At 37.6% G+C, this 23,869-nt stretch overlaps 1 protein-coding gene across 10 annotated transcripts in view; it reads right to left on the reverse strand.

The window, feature by feature from the left end:
* The window catches only part of Ptprd (protein tyrosine phosphatase, receptor type, D), a 2,098,812-nt gene that overhangs the window by 275,915 nt on the left and 1,799,028 nt on the right, over window positions 1–23,869 (reverse strand). For all 10 annotated transcript variants that reach the window (XM_013516335.1, XM_013516328.1, XM_013516331.1 and 7 more), the window contains one exon: window positions 20,869–21,010. In XM_013516335.1, the coding sequence (XP_013371789.1) occupies window positions 20,869–21,010 (142 nt within the window). The remainder of the gene's footprint in view (window positions 1–20,868; window positions 21,011–23,869) is intronic.

Below are 23,869 nucleotides of genomic sequence, written 5' to 3' on the forward strand. Positions count from 1 at the left end.
AAAAAAAGGCTGGGTTTTAGCGACATCATTTTGCTACCTAATATTGATGCTAGGATGCTAGTCTAGGTTTCCCCATGCTCAATTCAGAGCCCCACCCACCATTTGACCTCCTGCAGCTACATGGATCCAATATAAAGACCTGTGTAAGTCGTTTCTTCCCCTGTACTCCTTTGTTAGACAAACTGAAAATTTAAATTCTATACATAGAAAAAGTTGGCACTGCCTATGAAGCTGTTTAAGTCAAGAAGTGGCTAGCTAAGCATCATAGAATGATTATTAAGGATTTACTTCTAAATATTCAGCTTAATGGACATGGGCTCAGTCATTGCTGGGCTCACCACTGTGCCTCTATTCATTATTTTGAGATATGAGCACATTACTTCATTCACTCCCGTTCTGCTGTACTGTTCTATTTAGTCTTTAATCACCTGTCATTTTTTATTTTTCCATATAATAATGTCATTAAACTATACAACAAGAAGTGGTTTGGTTTAGATAAAAATGAAAAAAATAGGCCGGGTGTGGTGCCTCACACCTGTAATCCCAGTACTTGGGAGGCTGAGGTAGGAGGATCCTTGTGAGTTCAAGGCCAGCCTGGACCACAAAGCAAGCTCAAGGCCAGCCTGAACTGCATAGTGAGACCCTGTCTCAGAAAGATAAAAAAAAAAAGAAAAATGAAAAAAATAAAAACAAGACCTGGAAAAATAACTCTACTACATAATTGTTAACATTCTTAAGTCTAGGCAGTTACATTAAAAATGTTCACGACAAACCATTGTAGTTTTATTCTAAAGTTGAAATATCATAAGCCTTTGATCAAAACTCATGATTTAGCTTTTACATACTGGGATGCTAAATGTCTGATGAAACTCATACCTGAAATACCATATTTCTTATAAATAAACGAGATTTAATTTTTATAAATGTTTCACTTGTGAAAATGTTTCACTTTTTCTTTATAACAGAACCTCTACAGAGCAACACAGCAAAGGTGATTACTGAACTGCAAAAGGAAAAGCTCAAAGCTCAATTAGCATGACCCCACCCAGGTCATTGAGAATATCATTTTAATGATCTCAGCTACTGGAGGAATTCACCAGCCATGTTGCCATGTTTATAAAGGTATCACTAAATGACAAAGGTGATGGAGAAGATCAAAACTTAAGAAAGTAGAAAAAAAGAATGCAAAACATACAGCAAAAGCAACATGATGCTCTGGCTTCCAAAAAGGCAATACTTAAGTCATTAACTAGCCCTTCTGTATCTAAGTACCTTGTAAAACATACTGTCATTATATACTTCATCCAGTAAATATATTTCCTATTCTGTTGCTTTGTCTTAGTATGTTTTGCCACTTCATTTCAAAAAATACACATTCATTTTAAAGGCCAATATTAAATTATGGATTGCACTGTAAGCAAGGGATGCATTTGGGAGAGCTACCTGGATGAACGGCAGAGCAGCAAAAGTGACCGTGGATAAAGTGTTGAGAGGTGAAGAAGAAAGTACTATAATTGGTGCCGATCTGCAAAGGCAGTAACAGTCAAAAGGACTGCTCTGTTAGTTTTGGCATGGAAATGCACCAGTTAGACAGGGCAAGACAAAGAAATGGGTCAGTGGAGCTCCCTAGGCTTCAAACCCAGGCAGCAGGTAGAAGCATGGTGGTGTGTCAGGAACCATAAATTATAAATTGAGTCCAGGGGATATCCAAAGCCTTTCTTGTTCTGCCCTTTGAGCCAGATTGGAATGTCAGCCCCCACCCTCCTGGTCTTTTCTGGTCACAGCTGAAATCCCTGTGGCTAGTGACTGCTGTGGCACTCACAGGACAAGATAAGACCTGCTGAAGACCATCAGGCGTCTGGGGAAACCGGTTTCCTCATTGCCTCTGTCTCATGCTTGTCCTAGCAAGGATGCTTCATTCTTCTCACTGCCCCACCGCAGTCAAAACTGTTCCCAGACACACTCACTGCCTGTCCCCATTGTCCTCCACACAGATGTTATCAATAAATCCCAAGGTTCTGGCTGCCTCATGACTTTTCGCTGCCTATGAACAAGTGGTCGTCCCAGATCCCTGCTACACCGCTATTCGTTCTCTTGCTGCTTCTTCCCACCATGTGCTGTAGCACCTGTCAGCAGACTGGAACCCACTGCAGGGGTCTCCGATAGTGGTGGTGCTGACTGAAATGTGCACGCAGTGTCTGCCTGGGAAGCTCACTGAGGCGGGAAGAGAAGGAAAACTGTTGGTTGTACACTGAGGCTGAAAGGAACTTAAAGTGTAAGTGGGTCTTTCCTAAACCTCTCCCCAGTAGAAAACAATGTGTACTTTTTGGCATGTTCCAGAGCACAAAAAGACACACAAGGAACCCTTTCAGCATGACAGTGTAGTACATCTCCCTTATCCCAGGCCACCAAACTAGGAATTTTACCACCGAACAGAACAGATAGAGTATGTTCTGTATCCGCAATAAAATCCTCTAACATGCTTAAGCCTTTGACACCAACAAACAAGTAGTCCACAAACATCAGTGATGCCGCCACTCCTATCTGGCACAAACACCTGAACCAATAGTTCAGACTACAGTTCTGCCAACTATAATGGCCTGGGATAATGCGGAAATTACTAAAAGACAGAGCCGCTCTGCACCAAGTGCCCATCTATCCCAGAAAGTATGGCTGACTCTCAAATTAGTATAAGGAAAGTGTTTGTGTTAAAAAGTGGTACATTTATAGTAAAAATCAACTGGGATTCTTCACTGAAATCCTTACCTCCACTGAACCAGGGGTACTGAGGTAGCTACTACTGGATAAGAGGCAATAGTCCCAAATATTCTGGTCAACTAGACAAGTGACAACAAACTTCATCCCAAATGAAGTAGGTACTTAACTTGTCGTTGCTATTACATTATTTGAACCAAACGCTGTAAACTACACATCATCTCTTTGCATAACTTAATGTGTGCAAACCATGTCGGTTAAACTCTGTATAAAGTTATTAACTTTTAAAGATTTAGCATTTGCTGATTCATGACCTGCTAGTTTCTTAGCTGTCTACCTAAGTTCCCATGTTCATGACACTCTGTCATTTTTACAAGAATGGTTGGCATAAGGTAAACAGTCCTCTGCAGGGACCAGCAGTGCTTAATAAACAGTATTTAACAAGACTAAATGTTTTCTTTGCCCACAGTGTCTCTGCCACATTAGGATTCACTATATAAGTAAATTTTAATGGTATGTGTTTTTCCTCTCTCGCTGGTGGCATCTGAAGCTTTCAGAGTAGTGTTTATACAATGTCTATAAAAATGATTTTCCCAAAATTACTTCAAACAGACTTTAATACAAAGATAAAGAAAGTTCTGTTGAAAAGTTATAAAAAAAAGAAGGCAAAATGTCGACAGTGAATTGAGTAAATGTGAAAATAAATTTCACTTAAAATTTGAAGAACACAAACATTAATATGCAATGCATACCATGAGAAGAGTTTTTAAAATACTATACTTCCAATTACTGTGGTGACATTGTTGATTAGCACTTTTCATATTATAAACTTACATATATAATTCACCAATAGCCCCAGATTGATACTACATCAAGTGAAATTAAACCTAATTCTAGCTGACTAACTTAGACAATGTTATCAGGTGCATTCTAAAGGCTCTGTTAATGATGTTTCTGGCTTTCTCTGTATCAATGTTGCCTAAAAGTCATAAATGCATACTTACATATACATATGTCATATTATAAAAAAGATAACCATACAGTTTTAAAATGGTAGATCTGTATGTACTGGTATAGAAACATAGTCACAATATGGTTATTTAACAAGAAAAACTGAACAACAATGCTTAAGATAATATGAATACAATGGTTAAAGAAAAATCAATCTTAAACTATAAAATATATATCTGTGTTCTGCAGCTATAAGATCTCAGTACAGTCAAAGAATCTGGAAGGATATACCCCATAGCAAACTGCCACCACCTCTGAATGTTTGATGAGCATCTCTGATTATTCATATGGTGCTTGAGTATTTTCAAAGGGAATATATTATATATCATATGGGTATGTTTAAAGTTAAATATGTACATATATATGTATTTAAAATGAAACAGTGAAGAAAGTTTACATTATTTTCAATGAAACACTATTAATATGGTTTATCATCTGTCTCAAGTGCAATTACATAGAATTACAATGCATGATTTTAACTATGATGTATTCCATAGTCAGCTATGGAACTAGTACAAACTACTGCATTATTAATTTTGGATATTAAAGTTCATAAAATGAAAAAGACTAATATCAATAGATGATACATTCATGTGTGTACAGTCAACATTCTATGGGTCAATAATAGAACTCTAAAATTTATATGATTAATACAGGACTTATTTTACTTTTCATTTCTTGGGAGTGACAGCTTTTTGTTACACTCAATACATAATATGTAGCTTTTAATCAAAAAATGTTACTTTTGAACACATTAGTAAATGTAAAAATCAAGTATACATGAAAAAAAGTTACACTGTAAGAGCTTAGAAGAATAGGTCACATGCTTTCATCTTAATGGGGTCTTTTTCTGGAAAAAAGAGGAAAGCCAGAGGAGAGAGGGACAGGCAGAATCCCTGACACAGATTCTGGGAGTATAAAAACCACCAAATATTCCTGTGTTCTCCTCTCATTGAACAGAGTATGTCAACCACACCTACAAATATGTGAGACACATTTTTTTTTTAACTAAAAATGAATCCTAGGGGGAACAAAGGCGAGATTACATTGTCATATCATCACAGAATCTCCGACATCACCACGCCACGTTTCCTACTCATAGTGTGAATTCCCTTCTTCTCTAGCAACTGCAAAATGACCACTCACCTTCACCCCCTAACACCTCGCTGGTAATGTTCAGGAAGTTTACACCATTGCAAAGTCTGCCACTTCCTGTTCCTCACCTGGCCATCTGCATCAACAGAAAATAAATCTAATCCCTCCTCCACAGGACAATGCACAGGGGCAAACACCCAGTTCACAACTGGTTTCATCATTTTTCTTATGACCCCAGAGGCCAGAAGAATTACATTTCTACATTCTCAGCCTACCTCTTAAATGCGTGGTGTGTCCTCTTAGAGAATGTTCCTATTCAAAGAATACAGTTATTCTTCTACTACTTGTCTCTAAAACTTAATGAAATTGAGGCTTTTCATAGTTTGATAAATCTGGAAGGCAGCTGGAATATGAGTTTCTCTTATTTTGTTCTGTTATTTGACCTACATTACCTTCAATACGGTGTCCCTCAGATGTGAATATGACACTATTAATTAAATACTGTAAATGTAATTTAAGTTATGCTTTTGGAAGCAGAAGTAGCTTTACAGTGAGCTACCCACAAATCTTGTCCTAGCTTTCTGTGTAATATCCATCATCAATCTTGTAGTGTTTCATCAGACTGAATAAAAGCAAAAAAGTCTCTTACTAGGAATGAAACTCTATCTGATCATCAGATGATCAAACCTCTGAACTCACTAGTCCTTCCAAGAGATGGATGAACTACTTGTCCTGTTTAACCTCACTTGAGAATGTGTACACAGGTGAATCAATTTTTTGCCATTCTGTGAAATCAACAGGAGTGTTAATTTCAGAGTGATAAGTAAGTTTATTAAGTAGATGAACTCGGTAATCTGGGACCGATGAAGAACGAAAGTTGACAGCAAGGAAGAACACAGCCACTTACATATTTTTGGGAGTCAATTTCATTTCTCTTTTGTGCACAAATCTACAATGAACAGTTCTACAATTTTAGTCCCTCACAAAGCCTACTGCTACAAAGGATTTTCTGCAAGAAAAAAAGAAGACATACAGTCCACAGGATCTGATACCCCGACATCAGAGATATTTAGGGTGTCACTTCACGCCCGCAGTCGTGGGAATAAGCACTCCCTGTGAGTACTGGTCAGAGTCTAAGACAAACACCCTCAGTATTCAGCCCAAGTCATGCTGATACTTCACCAAATCTCCACACAGGGTAAGCAACTTGTTCCCCAAAGGAAAGCACCTTCTCTTTTCCCATTTTCTGAAGTAAACCACCTTTAGCCACTTTAAAGGAAAAGAGTGTCCATTTTTGAGGCTTCTCTGCTCTTTCTTTTGTTTGGCCTAATAATTTTCTCCCCATTTGGGGAAAGAAAAAACACAAAACTTTTTAAAGCTACCTCTTTCACTGCCAGGCAGCTTTGTTCTGGGGCTTTCCCAAGAATGACATTTCAGACCACTCCAGCTCAGCTCAGCCTAAGAAAGCACTCAATTAGCAACTCCAACTTCAAAGGCTGCATTATTCGCTCCTCAGTACACATGTGTAATTCCCATTAGCATTAATGGGAGCTGTGGGAGGCCGCGGCTGGGAGAACATGCCTCCGATGCCGTGTGCTTGGTGAGCACGCAGTTCAACCTGATGGCCCAGATTTTTCCAGGAGGGCTCAGTAAACACACCAAGTGCACATGCAAAAACCGAGAGCGCTCTTGTTGGGGAAAAGAAAGCTATTGCTTCTGTCTACACCTAAGGTCAGAACTACCTAATTTAGGCTTAATTAAATTTCATTCATATGCTTAGATCAGACAATGCCCTTTTGTTGTGTTCTGAGAAAAGTCACTCCTCTGTTTTAAAAGTTGAGTTATATGTTTTGATAAGTGCCAGTCCACACTGCCTAAAAGACTAGCCTCAGGAGTGAGAATGCAGGCTAAGAACAAAGCCACCCTAGGAGAATTCCTACACCTAAAACCCACGCCTACTCAGTGGCTTCTCTTACTGTTATACTTAGTAGCTTTATTCTAGCTTAACATGAGGGAAAAATTGATTTGGTATTAAAGATTAGACTTGAGCCAGAAGTGGTGGTGCATGCCTGTAACCCCACCACTTGGGAGGCTGAGGCAGGAGGATTGTTTCGAGTTCTAGATCAGCCTGGATACAAAGTGAGTTCAAGGCCAGCCTGAACTGCACAGTGAGACCCTGTCTCAGAAAGACAAAAAAAAAAAAAATATATTACACTTGAGAGAAAAATGTTTGTCTCAGTAATAGATTTGTCCTTAGTAGTAACAGTGTTCACTCTTTTTTTATTTCATTTTTTTATTTTAAAAAGGTAATTGGAGCAACCAATTTGAAGACAATAATATGCAATATAACAATTTTCACTCTGTCCCTCATTCTAAAGAGACTTGCCCATATATATATTATAAAAATGTGTCAAGCAACTTCAGAGGTTTTACAAGTGAATCATAGAACTAGTACTGGCACATAGTATAATCCTCCTTCCCATCACATATCATATTCTACCTTTCTAATTACATGAGAAATGAAGGTTTTTTTAAGGCGCTAGATCATAAGTACAAATCAATCAGACCGAAATGGACCAATGAACTTGTCAGAAAGACAACAGCACCCCACCAAGTTTATGGGAGTGTTGAAATGTCAGAGACATTTCAAACTGTAACATGATAGGTGCACTAGCTGAAATTTCTACTTTAAAAATTTCATCTACTACAAGGTCTTTATAACATCAATTTGCACTTACTATTTAACACCTTGTCTTATAAGCTTGATAGCTTATGGAATTGATAGCTTCATGGAATTCTAAAGCCAATGAGTTAAAGAATAGAGTATCTCAGAATTGAACACAGTATAAAACCACCTTTCAAGAGAAAGACTTAAGCTATGACAGAGTGTCTAGGCAATGATATTCTTAAGTGTTTGGCCTATGAATTACTCTGGCTAAAAATGCAAACATTTACCTGTGCTAACAATCTTGTTAGACCAATCTCCTCCTCTGAGTTGCTGAGATGGGTCACCAGCTAATATGAAATTCATCTAGAGCTTTGGATGGTACACAGCACAGCTAGTGCCTACTTGGTAACTTACCTGATAACAGCCTAGCTAATCAGGGTAAAAATTGCACATACATATTCAAATCTTCACCTAAACTCAGACTCTTATTTCCTTTAAATTTTGTTCAAAATATTTGCTTGCAAATCCTTATTATTTTCACCCAGTCCCTCTTTACAAAGGATGGGAATATATTCCCATCTGGAATAAGCCAAAATACACTAAGTTCATAAATCTTAATGGGTCATACAATGTAGAGTAAACTGATGTCTGCTAGTAGCAGTTATTTAAAATATTTGCAGAGGGGCTGGGGATTTAGCTCAGCAGCAAAAGCGCCTGTCTGGCAAGCACAAGGTCGTGAGTTCGGTTCCCGGTACCGGAGAAAAACCAAAAAAAAAAAAAAAAATAAAAAAAAATAAAATAAAATATTTGCAGAAAGAAAGAAGAGAAAGAACAAAGAAAGCAAAGAGGATGAGATGAATGAAGATGTCCATTCAGTATCTTGGATGAAGGCTGGTCTATGCAGCGTCTATACTGTAACCCAGTGAGCAGCTGAGAACTTTCTATTTCTCAGGAGAAAGAAAGGTCATGTTGGAGAAAGTCTGACGAATGTTCATCAAGTAGATATGTAAAACCTAATATAGAGAATATATTTTTATTCCTGAGTATTAGGTTACACGCAATCTCCAGAAATAGGATTTGGACCAAGCCAAATTGTGAAATTCACTGACATAAATTATTTCCACAAATACATGCTTGCCTGTTCTCTGGAAACCCATTTTGGTGGTGAGACTATAAGCACGGGTTAGTCAAACTCAACCTCTTTCTGCATGAAATAAGAACTATTCATTCCATTTCTGCCTCAAAGAACCAACAGGACTACTTTGTTGTTTAATTTTTTCCTCCAATTCCACAAGTTCAAATGACTTGAAGGGAAAAAATAGTCTTTGCATCATTGAAATAATAAAATTCTGAGTGGATAACCTTTCACAAAATAGGCATTTCCACATGTATCCCTATATGTATGCATAAAAGGTGAATCAATTTCTTCTCTTTATCTTTACTGAGAGGGTTTTGCAAAAGGTGCCATTAAAAGGCATATTTGATAGGGCAATTTCCACATAGAGCATACTTAATGGGAAGTAACTAAATAGAGAATTAAAGATATACCTTCTTTGTGTTTTGCTTTTTAAAATATACTATCTTTGCAAGAAGTACTTTGTCCCACTTATAGCCCTTGATTTTAAATTGCCATTTCTTTTTACACCCAATTAAATTGTCAGTGTAATGAAGAATTGTCCAACCGTGTCGAACCACGAGAATCTTCTCACGGCTGCTTTCCGCAGTCTTAATTTGCAGATGCTTTTGCCTAAAATAAGAAATTAAAGTCACCTCCTCAACAATAAGACCTGTAAGGATATATTGCTGCTGTTCAAGACAGACATGGAGAGAAAACTGGCTTCCCAAATCTGCCTCTCTGGGCATAGCAAAAGAAATACTCTCTTGCAATAATAAGATATTTGGGTTCCGAAAAAGAGATCACCATCCTGAAGATTCTTTGATGACAAATAAAGTCCACAGACAGGATAAGGCTTACTAACTTTCAGTGGGCTCAACAAATTTAGCAAATAGTACTCAAAAGGAACACACAACTGACTATAGATTGTTTGAATCCATGAAAATGTATTGCGCATAAAGTCATAAATTATGACCAAGATTTCCTGCACAACTTTTACACTGAAGGAAGACCAGTTCTTTGTGAGGGTGCTCAGCAGTCCCATCAGAGGTTTCAAAGAGGAAGTCCAGAGGTCATAAAACACTGATGTGACTCACTCATTACATGTCTGAAATGACCAGCATTATCTTTTTAACTTCCTGCAGTTCCCTCAAACATTTAAGAAGCATTCTTATTAAATTTATTTTTTAAATTGATAGAGAACTCGCATGCATTTCAGTGTACAGTATGGTGTTTCAAGTATATCTACATCACGGAATAACGAAATTTGGCCAGCTACCATAGATACATTACCTGACACGGTTATAACTACCTCCCTCCTGAGCATCACTCAAGCATACAACACATCATATTGGACAGGAGGTCTCCTGAAATTATTTTTTCCAACTAACTGGAATTTTGTATCCCGTGACCAACATCTCCCAATCCCATCACACACCCAGCCCCTGCTAACTACAACTGTACATTCTATTTCTATGGCAAAGATGTTTTTTATTCCGCTGATGAGTGGGGTCATGTGGTGTTTTCTTTTCTGTGCCTGATGTAGTCTACTTAATATAATAATAAAAGATAATGAACTCATAACCACCACATGCATATTTTAAAAAACACACCTTCAATCACCCCTTGCATGAATACTCTCCGTTTTCCTAACCATCTACCTCTTACCTCCTTCTCTACCCTAGCGTTTCTTGCTTTCGCACATCTCTTTCTGCCTAAGATGAAGAGAAACTCAAGGGCCACAAAATATGCCCCTTATACAGCCCACTCAGTGGTCCCTCTTCCTGTGGTTAAGATATTTCCACACACCTTCATCCTTTTTCTAGGATCCAAAAAGAAAATCAATCTCTTCTGTATCACACTGTAATTAACTGTATCCTGTGTGATGTACCTTGTGAAAACAAATACAGACACAAATTTTAGAAACATTGCTCACTTACTGGATACATCGCTAGATCTTAGGAGGTTTGAAAAAGGCCCCATGCGAGAGAGCCCTAACTCTAAAGCATTTTTTAGACGCAGGGTAAACCCCTCCCTCCCTCAGCCCCATACCCAAGGATTCCCACATAGACTGTATGGCACTGGAGCTTGGCAAAGGTTTGATGTGGCTCTTTCAACCAAGATGGAAGACACAAGAAGACATGTCCGTTGAGCTTAATCGATGCTGTTGGCATGTAGCTGGCCAGGCTTGCTTAAAACACATCTCATCAGCATTTTCATTGTAACGCTGTAAGGTATTGTTACTTTACAACAAGTTCTTTGTTTTTAAGCTGTCACAACCATATTTTAATCTTGCTATTAGAGAATTAAGAACTGGCCCAAATCCTCGTCCTATGGAGCAAATCCTCAGCTCTACTGGGTGGCATTTAATGTCCTCAGTTCTTTGGAGTAAGTTTATGAAAACCATTAAGAATAATAATTTAAGGCAGAGTGAACACCTCCTCCCAGACGATGATTTATCTGTTTGTGTGCTGAGATGAGAGAGTTTCATTTGCTACTGAGCCAGTGAGTGTTAACTTTATTAATGCATCTTCATAACACAGATTAATGGCACCACAGTAAGTCAGCTGTAGCTCAGCATCAGCTTAAAACAGGCTTGGCGGTACCTGGAAAGTCAGATTTATCATCATAAGACATAATGGCATGAAAAAAAACAGGCGAAAGTACAAATACGAGGCCACTCAGAGCACAGGGCTCTCCCAGGAGGTTAGGCCTCAAAAGTGGCCTGTGGGATAACGTTCCTGTTCTGGAGAAAAGGCTACTGACTTGTCCTGAAGAGTTAAAAACACTTACCATCCCTTTACTGGATAAATAAATATTTTATTATGAAAATCAATTATGCTTAATGAAGTCCTCTGATGGAGCAGAGCCTCTCAGATATTCTACTAGTACATTTTAAAACCATTTCACATTCACGTATGCTTTGTCATCTCCAATGAGAGCAAAAAGGAGTCATAAAACACAGTAAGTGCAGCAATAAAAACTCCCTTTACTGTTAGTTGGGAGAGAAACAAATGGGACTATTACTTTAAAGGTAATTATTTAATTTTTTTTATTGTGTCATATTTTTTCAAAACCTTACCAAAGTGATCTCAAATCATTCTGCAAAATGAAATATAATTTTCTCCCAGAACATTTTACTCATCTGAGGAAAAACAAGCGAGTTTCACATCTCTGTCAGTTGAAGTTTCGTATGTCAAACACATCTTTCGTGTCAACAAACCTCACTCTTACACTGATGGAATACGCAGGGAGCGTGAGGTCTTCCTGTAAGTGTGAGCTTGAGAATCTTTAAGCTGAATTACGGTGAAAGCACTTTTCTTCCTAGCCCCAAGCACAACTTACGTATCACTTCCTCGTCATTTTAACCAAAAGTGTGGTTTTTCCTCAGAGAGTGGATCTTCCTTGAAAGCAGGGGAGGATTGTGTCTTTTTCATCTTTTATCCCCAATATTTAGGATAATGTCTGGCACGAGAGAGCCATGTTATCAAGTGAATAAGTTCATGAATTAATTCAGATTGATGCTCACATACTGCAAAGGTATCCTGGCTGTATAAATTTGGTATTCTAACAATCTGCACTCATAGATAAGGAAGCTGAAATTTAGCAAAGTTGAGATGTGTATATAGGGCAGAAGGTGAGGCTGTCTATAGAATTTGAACTCATATCGACACTTCTACTACTTACTACATTGGCTATGATAATAGAAACAATCTAAACAATAAAACAAAAATATCTTTTGCTATCACCTATTAAAATGTTGAAATGATACATGATGCTTTCCTGCTTTTCTAAAATACATAACTAATGATGTTACATTTTCACATACATTGAAAAACAATTATAGGTTTTCACCCATTCTGTGAACTAGAATAGCGCACATGTAATGGAAGAGACATCATATTTTAAGTATGACCTAGTTCAGGCCAAGTTATCCAAGCAATTGAATATCTGATCCTAATGAATAAACATTCTGCCAAATAATCTGCAAAAATACAACATTTAGAACAAATGTAAGGGGAAGGAACAAGAAGCAGAAATTCCTGCTTTTGTATAATGAACTGCACTGTGCCAATAAATGATCTTTAATCTTTCAAAGTAATTTAGTAAAACATGTCTATTTTCACATACTCATATTACTTGATTTTCATGTGAAAAGGTGATTTTCATTCTTTTTTTTAATACCAGGAATCAAACTCAGGACCTTGCAATTGTGAGGCAGTTGCTGTGCTACTGAGCTATATACCACAGGCCATGATTTTCAATCTGCTGGAATAAACCACATTTTAAAGACAAGGATCAAAATATCTTTCTCTAGGGCTCTTGCCCTGGCGCTCTGATCTGACAGTCACAGAGTCATATAGTGAATAGTTACGGGGTTACTACGCACCCAGTGGTACTCTAATGCTGAGCAGTGAGCAACGGATGAGGGAGGAAAAACAAACGGCTCAGATTCAAAGGGTTGATGAACGCAGAAATTAAAAAATCCACATTTTTCAGTAACTGTTTTCACTGAAATCACTGTGCTACCTGCTTAACCTAAATGTCCTTAACTTCTCAAAACGACCCTAAAAGGTATAAGAATTGAACATGAAGTGCCAGGTGTGGTGGCCCACATCTGTAATCTAGCTCCTGGAAAGGCTGAAGCAGCCCAGATTGGACAATTTAGCAAGACCTGACCCAAAAAAACAGAAAACAATAAAAAAAAAAGAAGCATAAATAGGCTAGTGATGTCACTGAAAGCAAAGTCCCTGGGTTCAAGCACTAATACCACACACGCACACACACACACACACACACTAAGAATTTAACATGTAGATTTGATTCATGAGTGTAAACCCACACTGGGAGAGAGTAGTGAGTGTTGCTATGAACGCATGTATATCTACTAAGAGCATTTTCTTTCCATTGTGATTCCCTGTTTCCCTTCTCCTTTCTCTTCATTGTCCTTTTCCCCCATGCAGAGGCCACGTAAGCATGAGTAATCCATCTACTATATGTAAAGTAAGGTTAATTCATGCTCAAAGAGTGTCTTACTCCCTGTAGGACATTATATAACCACATCCACACCAACCTTTATACATGTGCCTACTCACTGCATAAGAATCTATTGGATGGACAGTAAATGCTGATAATATTTCTAGGCCATAGAAAATATACAACGGAACTTATACACACAGGAAGAGTATATAGAATAAAAATCTTAGGAAATAAAGAGTAAATCAATATACCTAGTGGAAACTGCTGTAAAACAAAATAAACACTATACACACACACACATGCACACACATGCACACAAACACACACAAATACATTTCTCTACAGACTTTTTGGTTTAATTATACATCATATAAATACAGAAATTAATAACTACTCAAAGTCAAGTTTTTATGAGTATGCAGTTTTACACCACATTAATTTTCTAGTTGTCTGGTAATTAAAAGGTCTCCAGTTACCTATGCAATCAAACACACAAAGGAGAAGAATTATATGCCAAAGCTTGTGATAGGAAATTCTGAAAACTGCTAATATTGATTTGCTGTTCTCACTTTTGATATACAACTTTATTTTGTTAGAGATCTTTTTGTATTACACTTTTAAAAACTCAATACCTTTTCAAGAAACATTCAAAGAATGATCTAATTTTTAATCTGAATATAAACATCATCAGGCATGTGTTACACTGGGGACAAAAATCTCTTAAATTTCACAATGTTAAAAAAATGAATATAATAGATATCAATGCAAAGCTAAAGTTTAACAACCAAGAGCAAAGTTCAGATACATAAATGAAATAAATGAGCAGACCAAATATCTAAGTTAAAACATAAGCTACTTTTAAAAGATGAGAGGTATGAAAGTCTTAAAAGTCCTTTTGCTATCACTGATAAAATACTTTTAGAATAGTAGGATATATATCATCACTGTTGTGCTTAATGTAGCATTAATTCACAAGTCATTGTTTTTTAATAGGATAAAATAAGTTACTTACTCTTCTAAGGAGATATGTAATTAGGACTTTGATAATTAAACCCTAGATGAGGCATTTGGTATATCTGTGCCCCAAATCCCAATAAATTATGCATGCACAACTTTTAAAACTATGCCTTAATTAGTAGTTTAAAATAAAACTAATTTTGAAAGCCAAGAAACTGGAGTTTCCAAAATTGTCCAAATTTTCTCTGTGAAAGCCAACAAACATCTAGTTTTAAAGCGTAAACATCAATCATATAAAATGACTACGAGTTACTTGATACTTCATTTTTAGTATTATATTCCTCTGAAAATCTCAGCTCACACAGTGAGTCAATGTTAATTAATTAGATGATTTCTCACACTGTTTAGTCTCCAACACTTTGAGATGTAATAAAACACAAAGACAATCTCAGCATTATGACCAAGAACAAATGATTGCAAAATCTCTAGGTCTTGGATCCTTATATGAAGAATAAAGACTAAGTGAAAAATGCCAAATTCCTTTCTAGCTCAACATTTCCATAGTTCAAGTAACTCAAGCCACACAAAGACTCACATGATTTGATATTCATTTGAAAATCATTAAAAGTAGTATATGAATACGAGGTCAAAGGAAGAAAACTGTTCTTCCTTAAATGCAATGATTTACAAGTACATTTGTTCTCTGAGTCCTTGTCAAAGCATAATCTCAGTGCAGAAAACAAGAGGAAACTTTTCCAAAGACGGTGCTCATGTCACTAGTTCTCAGATGGAAGACAAAGAAGTAGGAAGAGCCTCTGCTCACACGTAGGCTTTCTCCCGAACCTCATCACTCCTCTCTCCTAAGCAGGGAGTCCCTGGAACTATCCACGTTGAGTTCCTGCACTTGGAAAGCTGACAGGTACGGAACTCTTTTGAGTCCCAAAGATGGCCCTAACCAAAGCAAAAGCCACAAGTTGCTGTTTACAGAAAGTGGCTCTGCCCACCCCCTCCTACTTCCAGCGTGAAAACACAGCATACCTGGGAAGGCTTTATCATGTTGGCATCAATTTATTCCAAGCACTCAGCTATTTTATAAGGCTTTTCAAGTAATCGTCACTCAGTGCCATCATTGTCAGCGAGTTTGTGCTGTGCAGCCCACCCTTCTTTTGTTTCAGTCTTTCATAAAAATCCTTTTGTGTGACAGTGAAGCAGCTGTGCTTTGTTCTTTAATGCTCCGAGCCTGGATCCCCAGCCGAGACCACTTTATAACATAAACGGCAAAGCAGCATTTTCACAGCAGGGACAACTGTGTTCATCTTCAAAAAGAGGCATTAATAAAATGAGACTGTAATGAACATGGTAATTCTGATCACAGGGTACTGCAGGATAGCAGAGATAGGTGACTGCCGGCTCCCAGAAAGATTGTAAAAGTTGTGAGGTACTTCATTTTTTATTCTTTTAACAACTGCTGTAATAGCTCACATTTTTTGAAACAGACATATTATGCAAACATTCCTCTCTATTTCCTGATCCAGGGCCTTTTTTGTCTCTTCCAACTGCTCGCCGTGTTTTACTATCTTTGTAGCAGTCACCTTCGGGGAGCATATTTCTCTCCATCTTGCAAGAACTGACTTACTAAAATAGGCATGTCACCGAATCATAGAAAGTTAGAAGTGTTCTGACTGATCTGATCTCCAACTAAGGCTTCTCCGTGCAAATGCGGTTAAAACAGAGAAAGGAGGGGCAGAGGTGCACAAAGCATCATAGCTGTCTTGTCACAAAGCTAGAGCTGAAACTCAAATTATTTGAGAGCTGGACTCAGGTACTCTGCACTGTCATAACGGGATCATCACAAATGAGATTCTTGTACATGGATGAGATGAACATGTACAAGTATTATTTATTTACTGAAGTACATCTGCTAAGCGAGGTAAATAAAAAAATCTCCTATTTGGTCAGCAAACATTTTCAGACACTAACTGCACTTTGTTTGTGTTCCGTAAAGAAGCTAGTCTCCCCAAAGCAGGTAAGGGTAGCAGTGCCACACGTCATAACCTACTCAGTTGTGGTACTGATGGTAGATTAGAGGACAATGCTACCTGAGAACGTGCAAGTCTCTGAAAATAATTTACTGAACTTTAAAAAAATAGCCGATTACATGCTGGCTTGAGTGAAAAATAAAAAGTATATTTTTCTTTTTGTATCCTAAAAAATTAAATAAATAAAAGAAACCTAAGCACGAAATATGACATTTAGGCCAGGCATAGTGACATGAGCACCCTATATTCCCAGCCTTCTGGGAGGTTGAGACTGGAATATTCCAAGTTCAAGCCCACCTTTGTAACTTAGCAACTTGAGACCTCATCTCCAAATAAAAAGGGGTTGGGCATGTAGCTCCATGCAAAGCATTCGACTCAGTTCCTAGTGCCACAGAAAAGAAGGAAAGGAAAGAGGAGAGGAAGGCAGGGGAGGGGAGAGCAGGGGAAAGGAAGGCAGGGGAGGGAAGAAAAGATATTTTATCAGATATTAGAAGACAAAATAATTGAATTTTTGAGTTCTTTTAGAGAAAAGGATTTACGTGAGCAAGAAAAAAAAAAATGCTTGCCTCTCCCCTACCCCCAAACAAACAGGTGGTTCCAGAATTTTAGTAGGAAGAAAGTCTACAGCTGGTGACACTGCATTTCCCCTGCCTCAAAGCTGATAGCCTATATCAGAGAGAACATTTTCATCGCACTTATCCTCCCATGAATTTGTATCGCGCATTTTCCTGCAGATATCTCTGATCGGGAAGACACTGTGGCCTACAGACTAAAGATCCAGGTAGTGCCTATTTAATTTGAATGAAAATCCTTCTTCTTAAGAAACCTTCTCTGATCCTTTGCTTAGCCCTGCCTGGAGGTCTATGTCAGATCTGTTGTTCTCACCCAAGTTTTACAATTAGTCAACGCTTAGCCCTTAATGACCTCTCAGTGAGTCCTGCCACCTTCACTTACAGCTCTGCTTTGAGGGAATACGTGTGCTTCACAAATACGCTCAGCCTCCGAATGTGCTGGGTACCTGGGGAGCCAGGATTTTCTTGTATTTCCCGTCAAGACAACTAAAAAATGAAAAATGTCCAGAAGTCATAAGCATCACATTAAATGTCCCTTTTTCCACTTCTTCCTCCATGAATACTCTACAGTGTGAATGGTTAATTACCCAAATATCTCATTCCAGAACAAGCCTGGCCCTGAGCTTGTCGCTATCCTTCTTCACAAAAACAGTGGTTGAGAGCCATGCTAATGCGAAGCTAGCTACTGAGGGAAACTCTTCCCTGAAATGCTCCTCTCTATGCACATGGGTGGTCAGAGTATTATTTCAATGTCTTCTGTGTTAGCCACGCAGGTCATATGTTTCAGTCTCCAATTAATTAGGTTCTCCAGCAGCCTGTGTGAAATAAATGAGTGATCTGCATCCAGCCCACTTAGATAAAAGCCATCATGACATGGCACATTTTTGGCATGTGTCAGCAGAGTGAGGAAAAAATAAGTGACCCATGGAGACAAACGGGCATCGGATGAAGGCCACTGTACAGAAAGTGTAAAGTGGGCTCCACCTACCGTACAACCAACTGCCTGGGTATTTGCCAACATAATTCACAAGATAAAGCAAACTTAGGATGGACACAACGCTCATCAACTATGATATGAACCTAACCGTTCATGTTTGAAGTCTGTAAAAACCAATTAACCATGGAACATTTTTAATACTGTTGTTAACAGAATTATTGACATTTAGAAATTTTTCAACAAAGAAGTATCTCTAGGAAACAAATTCTAGCCTCATTTACTCTACCTGACAAGGATATATGCAAGTACTCTGCATTAAGGTTATGTTGAGACTACTTTTCCATTATCTAAAATTTACCTTTCAGTTTCTCTCACAAAACATTCCCAAAGCCACTAACTACAATCTTTTAAAAAAGGCTAGGTTCATTGCTCAAATCATAAATTTTCATGCAAATGCATGTGTGCATAACAGATATTCACATAAAAATAAAGATCACATTAAATTGGTCAAATGTGTTTGTTTTCGTGAGGACTGTGTAAAAATGCATTAGATGCAGGAACTCTGGCTACCTGGCATGCAGGGAAATGTAAACCCATGAGGATTTCTCAGTAAGGTGTTATTTTTGCCAATTTTTTGTTTAAGTCTTCATAAAATGGATAAAGATTAAGTCAAGCAAATGACTACTACTATTTCCTTTCAAGGAATTCTAGGGCTTTAATGCTGCACATAAAAACTTTCTGACAAATTTCATTTTACTTTTGGGGTATACTGTCCACCTCCTTCTAAATGGGGTGAATCAAAGTAACGCCTTTAATATCAATTATCAATTTGACTGGATCACAAGAATTCTGCAAAACTGATTGGACTGTGAGGGCACTGATCTCATCAACAGGGCAAGAAGCTCATAGCTGAAGGAGCAGTTAGGAGATGGAACCCAGTCAGAGGGAGTTGGTCATGGGGCATGAGCTTGGGGACAAGATCTAGTTCCTGGGTTCTTCCTCTGATGCTCTTCCCGTGTTCTCTGCTCTCTGGACACTATGAAGTAAGCAGCTATACCTTATTCCATACTTCTGCTAAGACAGTGAGCCTCCCTGCAGACTCTCAATAATGGGGTCTGCTAGCCACGGACTGAAACCTCCAAACTTTAAGCCCAATAAACCTTTTCCTTCTTTAAATTGACTTGTCAGACATTTTATTCTAGCAACAGCAAAGCTGACCAATAGAAAGAGGATTCAAAATTTTCAAAGATCAACAAATGAGTCTGATTCTATTCCAGATATGAATATGTAATAAATAACTCTACATAGTATATAACATAGCATGAATAATAAGCTTCTAAGAATCCTTCCAATTCTAAAACAGATTATTACTCCTATTCACTCTTTCCCCTAATATGTATTTTGCTGCTCCCTGATTTTATTCCTTCTTTTACCTACGCATATGATTTAAATGCATGTATTTTAAACTAATTTATACAGTTTAATTATCTAGGCACTGACTATGACTTATAACCTCAATTTTTCTTCTTCTTCTTTACCGTCCCTCAGGTACTAGATGTGATTCAATGTTTCTGACCAGCTTTTATGGTAGGCTTCCGTGCTCTGCAGTATTGCACTGTTAGGAATATTTTCTCCTTATCTCAAATCCACGAGGTGAATTTTATCCACATTACAGACAACTTCACTCATCCAAATAAACAGTCTCTTAACAATATTAACAAAGTGTTCCTTCTTTGGAAGGACCAAGATGTAGAAGCAAGTGTTTGGAGGCAAAAAAAGAAAAAAAAAAAAAGAAAAACTTTTATAAAAGATGCAAAGTAATACGTCACTCAATATATAGAAAAACTGGAACAGAAGACAAACATTGCTAAACCTTATATGTTCCTTTATGATCAGTAAACTGCGATCCCATCTTTAAAAGTCCTTTCATCTTTAAGAAAAGTCTATTCTCCTAAATTTTAGAATCAAGTAAAAAGGAAGCTCAACACAAAACAAACACGAAGAAGTGACAGAAGAGGAAAAAGATAAAGTTATAGAATTAAGTGTGGAAAGTCAATTGCTAGATAGCCAATCAGCCAGTGTTCTTAACACTATGCAAAAGACTAAATTAAGAATACACAACAGAGGACTACCCTAACCATCCTTTAATCTCTCACACTGTCATGGTAAAGGAAGTCTAAAAACTGATCACATTGCAAGTCATCCCAGGCTTTGGTCAAATTGTACAAGCAACACAAAGCCCTGAAACCAAGTGATATTGATTCAAGATAGATTAAAGACTAAAATGAAAAGATTATTTTTGACATAAAAGTTCTTGTGACCAACTGCTTGCTTAAGAGGAGCATGCCTTTCAAAAGAGATTGTTCCTTTAATTTTGAAACATCAGTGTTAGCTACCAAAGTTTATAAAATCCAGCTGTCTAACCAAAGTATGGGGGAAAACCCATGGATAAGTAATGCAAACAAAAGAGTACCATGAAGCCTTTCTAGGTATTCTAGCCAAAATCAGAATAGTTTTTTAAGACATGACTTATGGCATGTGAAATCAACGCTCTCTTTCATTTTCCTTTCTTTTCCTGATTAGCAATTCTAAAAAGCTGGTAACAAGAAGGCATGCATTATCTAATTAAAGTTTGATCCTCATAAACATTGTACTCAATGTCATTTTCTGTTTCAGTATCATCACAGCAATACTAGTCCTTTTAATGATCCGAAAGAGAACACCTCAAATGCAAAACTGCAACAACAACACCATCAACCACCTTGTACTTGGGAACTTACCACGTAAAACTGTGAGTCTGGTGGAGACACTTATTTCTCCTACATTGTTGGAAGCCACGCATTCATAAATAGCCTCATCCCGTGGAGTCCGCAAGGGTTGTATTCTGAGAACTGATCCAGATCCATCATCAAATTCTATTACCTATTAGAGGAAATGATAGCTGTCACAGGTGTTGTTATAATTGTCTACCTCTCAGCTAAATCCCTCACTGCAGTGGTCCACCACCCAGTAGGCTTGGAAAGGACTTAATATCCTTCCAAGACTAAATTTTGATTCAGTGGTAAAGCATAATATCTGATCTAATTTAATGAACTCTAAACAAAAAGAAAGACATAAAACTACATATGCAAAAATATAGATTTCTAATCCTGCCTAAAAACTACTCAGGATTCACTCATGGGAATATTCCAATTAGTGTTTCTAGGACAATTTAAGCTTATTAATTCTGCAAGAGACTTGAAGTTATGAGGGAAAGACTTCCCAAGTTACTTTGACTTTGACAGCACCTATACACAAGTGGATCCATTTCATAACTGGACTATGAAGTGAAGAATTAATGCATGTCACCACAAATACCACTGCTCTTTAACTTGTCTCGTCCTGAACAGTATAGCTGAGCGAACCATGAAAAGAAACTGCATAAATCTAGTACTTAGGCAGCCAACATAATGGCTTTCACATGCCAGAAGCTTGATGGCGTGAATCAGTTTTGCCATAAATCATTACAGTAATTGTTCTAGTTTGGCATTTTCTGCATTTTTAAGGCATTCTTGGTATAAAATGGAGGCTAGCTTCACCAGGCAGAAAATTAATATCCTGAAAACCAAGCCTGAATTCACTATCATTGTAAACTCCACTGGGAAACAACATGGTAACACCAGTAATCCTGGACACCGGCAGCTAATCCAAGTGTTATTTCTTTATTGCCAAAAGATGGCAATGATGGTAAATAGATATATACAATGATGGCGTCCTTTATCTGTCGTTCTATAACTGTGCTGTGTTCTACCAGCTACTCACTGAAATGCTGTGCTTTGTTTTTCACATTCCCCGTGAATAATATTTCCATGTGCCTAAGTGTGGATAAATTGAGAGTGTCTTATAAATACAGTTATGGGATGCTTATTCTCAGTTTTTGTGTGTGTTGATGTTCAACCCAAGAGGAAGGACAATAAATATTTTTAAAATATGTCATTTTAAATCCTTTGTGCAGTCCATGTTCATTCTAGTTCATGATATCCAAAATGTTCCATTTCTCAATGTGCCTCAATTTATCTTCACCTCTATGAAGCACGTGTTTTTAAATGAATCTACTACACATCTTAGAAGATAAAACCTTCATAGTTCAATTTTTGTTCAACATTGCATGTCTTAAAAAACTATGAGTACTCTGTGCTTCAAAGTAGAAAAAAGAATTTAAAACCTCTAATATCAATTTAAACTTAATTAACTTTCCTATTGTTATATTATTTTGTTTTTCTGAGACAACATTGTGCCAGGTAGTCAAAGACAGCCTCAAACTAGCGATCGACCTGCCTCAGCCTTCCACTTGCTGTAATTAGAGGCACATGCCATCATAATGGGCAAGTAAAATTTGATTAATTTAAAGCTAAATGTCATGATATGTTTACACTTCTAAACTATTTCCTACATTGAGACCAGTCTTACAAGAAACACATACACCACACATTCCAAGCTCGTGCTGGAACTTCCAATTGGAGAATATTATCCAACATCCAGTATTGACTGTATGCATACCATGGTCAGAGGCAGTATTTGACACAGTTGGTCTCATGTATAGCTATCATAGGCCTTACAGACAGATATTAAAGATTTTCAAGACTGGATACCATTTGAATTAGGTGCATTGTGTAAAAGCAATTTTCCCTGTATGTGTCTGTATGACTCACACTAGCAAGCAACAGAGCTCATGCTTTGAAATGTTTAACACTGTAACTTTATCTTATTTATAAGACTTTGTCACTAGCAAGCACATAAAGCAGTACTTGTCTTTGACAAAAAATAATTTCATCTAAAAAAAGAGTACCCAAAGATATATACACACACGTCACCTTATATATGGTGTAGGAGATATCTCCTAAAGATTTAAGGTATTCTTATGTTTAACTACAGTAACTGATTCTCAAATAAACAGAATATAATTTACTACCTATAAGTCACAGTCCACATTTCACATTTTGCCATTATAATTACTTCAGTTCTTTTACACATTTACACTGTATATCACCAGGGTAGTCTGTGAAAAATGAGTACAATCATGCAGCTCTTGATTTTGTAGTCACTCTTTAAACTAGAAATTGCCTTTAATCTGCCAACCTGTGAATGAGGCCATGAAGTAGATGAGCAACTCAGGCAAAAATACAGCGAGGTACACTGGGGGCACTTTAGTGTTTGGGGTATCCCTGAAAATCAAGCTATCCTCTTCATGTTTTAAGCCACAGATGAGATACTGTGTTTCGTCCATGCTTTCTCTGTGCAAATTAATGCTCATTTTTTTGTCCTCTAGAATAAGCAAATGTCTAACTCATAAGGCTCTTCACAGGCTCAAAGAATATCTGAAGTATGGTCATTCTTCAACGCATTGAGCTTTCCAAATAAAGAAACGTAATTCCTCCAATAAGTTTACCTGCAGTGTGGATCTGGTTGGGTGTGCAACCTTCAGGGTAGGACTTTATGCTAAAACTCTGAAGCAAACTTCTCTTTCTACTTCACAGGCTTTCAAACACAGGTGTGAGGTGTAGGGACACTTGCTGCTACCTCTCTTTCTGCTCACTTCTTGTGAGAAGCTTGAAATCCCTTCCGAGAAAATGCCACTCCCCCTTTCAAACAATGGGACTGAATGAAACTGAGGTATATTCTGATGGGTTTGAATTAATTAGCCTAAACCGCCCACCTGTCCACATAGCTTGGTTCAGGGCTGAACATGTAACTCCATAGGAGGCAGGCGGGTTGGAACCCTTAGTTTTCCTGCATCCTCTG

Source organism: Chinchilla lanigera, unplaced genomic scaffold (genome assembly GCF_000276665.1).
Source record: "Chinchilla lanigera isolate Chin_1 unplaced genomic scaffold, ChiLan1.0 scaffold00033, whole genome shotgun sequence".
NCBI lineage: Eukaryota > Metazoa > Chordata > Mammalia > Rodentia > Chinchillidae > Chinchilla > Chinchilla lanigera.